Here is a 7488-nt window from a genome sequence, read left to right as displayed (position 1 = left end):
GCATGCTCTAATGCCCGGTAGTCAGAGGCCAGGGGTGTGGTCTGACATACCACAATCCATGGGACAGCCACCCCCAGGTTACCTGGGCCAACAGTATAAAAGTTGGTAAGCCCTGTCTTATAGGGGAACAGGAAGAGAGCTAGCCCCTTGTAGGGAGGGAAACAATCAAGAGTGGTAGGCAGGGGGGCACGTGGGTGGCTCAGTCGTTAAGTGTCTGCCTTTGGCTCAGGTCATGATCCCAGGGTCCTGGGATTCAAGCCCGGATTGGGCTCCCTGCTCAGCAGGAAGCCTGCTGCTCTCCCCCCACTCCCCCTGCTTTTCCATCAAATAAATAAAATATTGGGGAAAAAAAATGGTGGGCAGGGCACCTGGTTGGCTCAATTGGTTAAACCAGTTCAGGCTCATGACCTTAGGATCCTGGGACTGGGCCCCAGGGTGGCCTCTGTGCTCAGTAGGGACTCAGAATTTGCTTCTTCTCCCTCTGCCCCACCTCTAACATAAATCTTAAAGATTGGTAGGCAAGGGGCACCTGGATGGTTGCTGTTGGTTGAGCAACTGACTTGGTTTTGGCTCGTCATGATCTCAGGGTCAGGAGACTGAGCCAGGTATTGGACTTTGTGCTCAGCTGCGAGTGACTGTCAGAGACCCCTTCTCTCCCTCCACTCCTCCCCTTCTAAAAATTTATCTTAAGGATTGAGAGGCAAGCCGGACATGACCCTACACACTCCAGGGAGCAGGAACAAGTTGCCTTTCTACAGGATAGTTTTTACAGTCCCCCAAGGAATGGAGGTGAGGACTGCAGTGGTAGCTGGAGACATTAGATTAAATCCAAGGAAGTGCTTTGCTTTGTAGTATCAAGAGCCTGCGCACTTAGCACTGTGTCCACATCTGGAGATTTCCACCCTGGGTGAGATCAATCTGGGCAAGAATGGGAAAAAGATGAGCCAGTGCAATTAAGACCAGAGGAAGGAAGGCACGGATTATTATTTTTTTTAAAAAGATTTTATTTATTTGAGAGAGCACGAGAGGGGAGAGGTCAGCAGGAGCAGCAGACTCTCTGAGCAGGGAGCCTGATGCGGTACTTGATCCTGGAACTCCAGATCACGAGCTGAGCCAAAGGCAGTTGCTTAACCAACTGAGCCACCCAGGGGCCCTGATTACTTTTTTTTAGTGAAGAATCAGTAGAACAGATGAGTTCTCCGCCAACAGTCTGGGCCCCCCTGGCTCTCCCGGCTCCTGGGTTAGTTGCTGCTCCTTCTTTGACAAGTCCTTTGTGTTCTCCCTCCTATCACCCGGAGTCCAGTCTAAAAAAAGACAAAGGGGGGCCTGGGTGGCTCAGTGGCTTAAGCGTCTGCCTTTAGCTCAGGTCATGATCCCGGGGATTGAGCCCCATGTCGAGGTCCCTGCTCTGTGGGGCGTCTGCTTCTCCTTCTCCCTCCCTGTCTCTCATGAATAAGTATCTTAGCCATGTATCACAGAATGCCTAAGCCTGCCTGAGGAGTCAATGGACTTTACAAGCTGTAAATCAAACAGGAGGCAACTATGAATGAACACAAAACCCCAACCCAAACCACAACAAACACCAAAGAGACAATTTATCGTGCTGTATGACCTTTAATTAGGTATAAAGACTTCCAATCACGTCACCTAGGGACCATCTACCCGCTGCTCTGTTTGGCCGCCAGTCTCTTGTCTCTCTCTTCAGCAATGGTGAGGCGGATACCCTTTCCACGGGGAAGAGAAATCCATGGTTTGTTGCCCTGCGGGAGAAGACAAGGAGCATTACAAGCCACCACACACTAACTCCCACTGGCAGCTTGGCACACACCGCACCTGTCATCTCATTTAAAGAAACAGAGGCCTGAGCGCCTTTAGCAACAGCCAGGTAGTCTTAAGACATTCAGATGCCCATTCGGCAGAAACATCCACTGCCTGGGCTGCGGACATCACCCTATTAAACCTGCTGCCCAAACAGATGCAAACTACAGTACCCTTCGTAGTTAATGATTTACAATTATGGAAGCAGGTCCAAGGTGGACTACTAGCACCGCCCCCCATCCAGCCCCACAGGTGCAAATTAAAGAACCTAAGTATAAGGCATATTCACTCCATCATTGGCACTTTTCACCAAGCAAGGTGATCAGGATTCTGTGATACTGCAAGAGCCCAGGTTGGCCCTGGCCCCGCACTGTGCTGAGCCCTACCCCAGAACAGGCTCTCCACTAGGATCAACAGAGGCGGCTGGGAGCCAGGCGCTGCACTCCCAGTGGTCCCTGCATCTGGGCAGGGAAACCCAGACTTACTTTGCCAATAACAAAAATGTTGGAGAGTCGGGTGGCAAAACTGTTGCCATTGGCGTCTTTCACGTGAACCACATCAAACGAACCAGGGTGTCTCTCTCTGTTGGTGATCACACCAATTCTTCCCAGGTTAGCACCCCCAGTCACCATACACAGATTACCTGGGGAGAAGAAGTAATCTGCTTAGAGCCCGGCACCATGCCAACTCATAACCTGATGTGACAAATGACAAGAGACAGCTTTAAGACAAAATTAGTCATTTTTCCCATTTTAATTTACTTCTCTGGATAGGTTAGCCAAGCAAGGACTCTCAGGGTTCTCTTAGGATTTACCCCACCCCTCTCCCTCACACCTGAAGATCTGCCCAGAATATTCCGAGCTTTAGGGCCTCTCTGGAAGTGAACATACTATACTACACGAATCTGGCTGTCTGTTTCTGCCCTCCGCCCAAGGGAAACCTGTTCAACCCCTCACAGCTCCCCAAGGCCACCACTCCCCACATTCAGAACATATCCCCATCACCACCAAGCCATGCTGAAATGACACACCATGAAGTTCTACACATTGCTTGCCCATTTCTTCAAATGTCACGAGTTGCCCCTTCCCCATCCCTTATTACATCAAAAAACCTCCAGCTCTGGTTGCTAATTAGGTCTACATCAGAACCTGAGAGGGTTCAAAACCAAACCAAACCCTGTACCCTAGCCACAGTGCAAATCCTAATGCTTGATTACATTCCTGAGAGAGAGAGAACAACAAGAGTAAAGAACAGCTCTTATACCCAGGCTTTAAATAAATGCCCAGACAAAATAAAGAGAACATCCAGGTAGCACTGAGGCTGCTTACCAGTGTCAAACTTGATGAAATCAGTAATCTTTCCAGTTTCCAAATCAATCTGAATGGTGTCATTGACCTTGATGAGGGGATCAGGATAGCGGATGGTGCGAGCATCGTGAGTCACCAGATGGGGGATGCCTTTTGTCCCCACAAAGATCTTTCTCACTTTGCACAACTTGTACTGGAAACACAAGTTTACCACATTTAGTTTGGCTTACATGCACCACGCTCCAAAATGTAGCAAACAGTAATTTCGAAACCCCAAGTCACCGTGTTAGAAATGCAATCAGCAGTTAAAGGCAACAGCCCTACACAGGAACTGCTGGTTTCCCAAAGTACAGAGCAGTGTCCTGGACTTGACTTCCTACCCCCTGTAAATTTCTTTTGTGCTGTCCCTCTCTAAGGTAGTCTCCCTGTTAGGGCTTTTCCTTGTACACACTTGTTCAAGTACAAGGGATCAAAGGCTCTACAACCTCCTAATTCACCAACAGGGGGACTCCTTCAGTGCATGGGCTGATCACCCTTCTTTCCAGAGGCTGTTTCAACCTCAGAGGTGACCTCAATTTTCCCCTCCAACTTACCTGCATCAGCCCCCTAACAAGGGCCTCTGGGCAGCTCTTTCTTTCACACAATTGAGTTTTGTCTCACCAACTTCAATTGCATTACCAGTTCCCCTAATCAACAAACATTTCACACAAGGCATTTGGACCTTGGACTTTCGCTCCCTGACCTTCCCCAAGTAAATCAAATCACCTTGATGCCACTGGACATACCACTCAGCCTGCTGAGAACAAGGCAGCTAAGGCAATTAGGAACTGAATCATCCAATTGAATTAACCTTCATTTATAGCCAGTAATTCAAGGGGCCTTAAACTTTTGTGTAAAACCACTACAACAAACTGGATTAAATAATCAATGCCTATCATCTTTTTTAGGGGAACTATCTCAAACAAATGCCTGAAGGATGACCAGTCTCCTCCATTAACACCTTTCCTTTCCCCCAGAGTAAAGCTAGAGCCACAAATGGAGACATGACAAAGGGCCAATCAGATTGGACTAATATTGGTTTTCTGGTCCTTTGTACTTAAAAGGACCCATACTTTAGGTACTTATAAATCTTAGAAATCACTCTCCTTGCCTCTACAAGACAACCTGGAAGCCACTGTTAAACTAGAAAATTTTTTCTGCCATAAAATAAAACGATCTTTGAAGGTGTTAACTTCAAATGGGGATCAATTATTAGCTATCCAGCAACAAACTGTGATGCCACTCTTAGCAGGACTTTTAATAACATGACATGAAACTGCACACACAACAGAACCCCATCCAACTTAATTGGCTTTTTTCAGGTATACGTGAAGTTAAGCAATCTTTATCTACCTCACTGCAATGAACCAGGCCCACATACTCACTCCAGGCTCTCACTTAGAACCAAGTAACTTTCTAAATGAAGACCCAGCCTGTTTGGAACGCTCACCTTGGCCTCCTCGAGTGTAATCCGATGAACAGCAAAGCGACCCTTGGTATCATAGATCAGACGGAAATTCTCTCCAGTCTTGTCAATGCTGATGACATCTGACATCAGAACAGTAACTAAGGTTACTATACAGCTCCACTACCTCATGCCGAGTAACCACCACACCACTAGAAAAACCACCCTGTGCTTCACATTTCAAATTCGAACAAGAACTCCTGAGACCAATGATGACAGCTAGCCAATCTCTTAATGTTTCAAAACCCTGTTTTTATGACATGCTAATTTGAGAAATGATTCATGACTCTTTACAGCCCTACACTAGGTTTGTAACGAAACGGAAGGGTAAGGTCATGCTTTACTTCCGTGACTGATTAAAAAAAAGCCCACCAATATTCAATATGACCGCCATTTTGGAGAGGAAGAGAAAACCAAAAGGAGCCAGCACGAAGCGCCCACCACCAACCACTTACCCATAAAACCAGCAGGGTATGTTATATCAGTTCGGACCTTGCCATCAATCTTAATAAAACGCTGCATACAGATCTTCTTTACTTCATCTCCTGTTAGGGCATACTTAAGTCTGTTCCTTAAGAAAATGATGAGAGGGAGACACTCTCTCAGCTTATGGGGACCAGTAGATGGGCGAGGAGCCTGTAAGATGATTTAAAATTAGCTTAAACGTAGGTTGGGATTCACACAAAGCCACTTCCTACGTCCTGAAATCCATTAAAATAGACACCAAGTCTGTTCACCAGCCCCAGAATTTGGGTAAACAAGAGGTGTTCAAAACTTATAAAACTATTCCAAACCAAAAAGCCTTACAGCATCTTTCCCTTTCAGAGGTCCAGGCCCATTAGGAACATTTGAGTTTGGAGTCCACAGAAGTGTACTATATGGTATATGGAATGAATGAAGCAGCGCTACTAAGAGGCTGAGTGCACTTAAGTAGAATACTTTCAAAAACAGGACAAGAACACTCTACCCATAATCCTGTGCCCAAATAATTTACAAATAAAAGTAATCAGGGATGCCTGGTACATAAAGCAGTATAAAACAGGTTCCTTGAATGTGCCTCTTAAGGTACTTACAATTTATCATATATGCTCACAATATGATACTTACGAACACACCAGTCAGTTTATCCAGCATCCAATGCTTTGGAGCTGCTACACGCTTCAGATGTTTCTTGGGACCACGAGCCTGAAGGAGAATTTCAGGGTTTTAGATTTCATTGCCGTTAAAACGGTTACAAGTTGTTTCAAGAACAGCTTACCAGTTCTCTTAACTTCTTCAAAGAACTCAGTCTCCTGCTGCCTCTCCAGCAAAATGTGTGGTTAGAAAGTGTGGGGCCAGTGACAAAATGCACAGAAGCAAAAACGTAGTTATGTAGCAAATACTATAGGTTCCATCGACTTCAACTGCCCCCCTCCACTGGACAGAGATTAGGAATTACTGTCTTTGGGGAGGGTTCTAAGTATTTTCAAAGTTACCGCTTAAAAGCACGCCCACTTTGGGGCACCTGGGTGGCTCAGTGGGTTAAGCCTCTGCCTTCAGCTCAGGTCATGATCTCAGGGTCCTGGGATAGAGCTCCACATCCGGCTCTTTGCTCAGCAGGGAGCCTGCTTCCCCCTCTCCATCTGCCTGCCTCTCTGCCTACTTGTGATCTGTCAAATAAATATATAAATAAAACCTTAAAAAAGCGTGCCCCCTTCTTGAGGCTATCCCCCCCACCTCCAAAAAGCCCTTCTGGCAAAATGGACAAGGGCTGGACATTGTGGCACGGAGCGAGCCGGCAACAGAAATGGGCAAGAGTTCAATCTGTGCTGCTACTCTGTCACACAGTAAAGTTTTCCCAACTTCACCACCTGGTTACAAAGTGTCTGGTGCATGCAACAGTCACCTGCTCTAAGCAAAACCACGTGCTGAGAGCTGCTCTCTCGTACTCAAGGGCACAAGGTTAGAACTGCTTTCACTTTAAAATGCGGAAGCATGTTAACGTCGTGTACACATGCTTACCAGCCACACTACGTCAAGTCAGGCCGTGCCAAAATTAAATAAATAAATACATAAATAAATAACAGCGACTAAGAAAATGCCTCTTGGCTTGGCTTACCCAGCACCCACCCGCCCCGGACCCATCATCCATCCCCCCACTCCGCCCCGGCCGGAGATGGGATGCGTGGTCGGGCAGGCATCTTGGCCAGGCCAGACACCGAGGCCTTCCCGCCGGCGGCACCCATCTCCCCCTTCCTCCGGCACCGCAGTTCGCTCTCGAGCCCGCCTGGACCAACCCGCAGGTCGCAGTGCCTTCGCCTTCCCCCCGCTACCCCCTGCAGGGACCCCGGAGCTCCGGGTAGCCCCAGCTCTGGAAGGATGGAAGCTGATGGACCCCGAGAGCTCGCGAAGAAACCTCCTTACCATGGCTGCGCTAGGAACAAAAAGAGAACCGCCTTCTTCCGGTACCCGAGAAAAGAGGGTCGGAGGCTGCGCGCGACGGAGCCGCAAACGCTCCGCCCAGTTCCGCCCTTTCCCAGAGCACCCGGATTCTATCTTGCCACCTGCTGGTGGGAGGTTATAGGGTCGAAGCTTGGGCGATTTTCTCTCTCTCCGGCCTCCGCCGCAACCAATATTTGCTGAGCGCCTCGGGTGCGCTGTGGTTTAGTGTTAGCTGCTGGAAATACAAGATGAGCTAGACATGGTCCCTTTCTTCGAGGACAGGGCAGAGTGAGGCTAAATGAAGTCCCACGTACAAGAGATTGTAAAATCAGTAGAACGTATTTTTTTTTCTTAACATATAATGTATTGTTAAAAGGGTGCAGGTCTATGATTCATCAGTCTGGGTATTCTCAGCAGAATGTGTTTTAATAGATATTT

The 7488-nt window shown here is 47.7% G+C and overlaps 1 protein-coding gene across 2 annotated transcripts; it reads right to left on the bottom strand.

Annotated features, from left to right (window-relative positions):
- Positions 1-1052: 1052 nt before the first annotated feature.
- On the bottom strand, positions 1053-7121 carry RPS4X (ribosomal protein S4 X-linked). Of its 2 annotated transcripts, XM_059384944.1 has the most exons (8): positions 7033-7121; positions 5737-5814; positions 5085-5265; positions 4615-4712; positions 3147-3318; positions 2304-2461; positions 1613-1760; positions 1053-1304 (listed from the first exon to the last, which is right to left on the bottom strand). In XM_059384944.1, exons 1-7 carry the CDS (start codon positions 7033-7035, stop codon positions 1659-1661), a joined length of 792 nt encoding a protein of 263 aa, XP_059240927.1. In that variant the 5' UTR covers positions 7036-7121; the 3' UTR covers positions 1053-1304; positions 1613-1658. The 2 variants fall into 2 exon arrangements, with proteins under 2 accessions (XP_059240927.1, XP_059240926.1); XM_059384943.1 differs by lacking the exon at positions 1053-1304 and having other exon boundaries at positions 1602-1760; positions 7033-7120.
- Positions 7122-7488: the final 367 nt, after the last annotated feature.

This window comes from Mustela nigripes, chromosome X (assembly GCF_022355385.1).
Source record: "Mustela nigripes isolate SB6536 chromosome X, MUSNIG.SB6536, whole genome shotgun sequence".
Taxonomy (NCBI): domain Eukaryota; kingdom Metazoa; phylum Chordata; class Mammalia; order Carnivora; family Mustelidae; genus Mustela; species Mustela nigripes.
The sequence above is the reverse complement of the archived record's forward strand: the minus strand, read 5'-3'. Positions and strand labels throughout refer to the sequence as shown.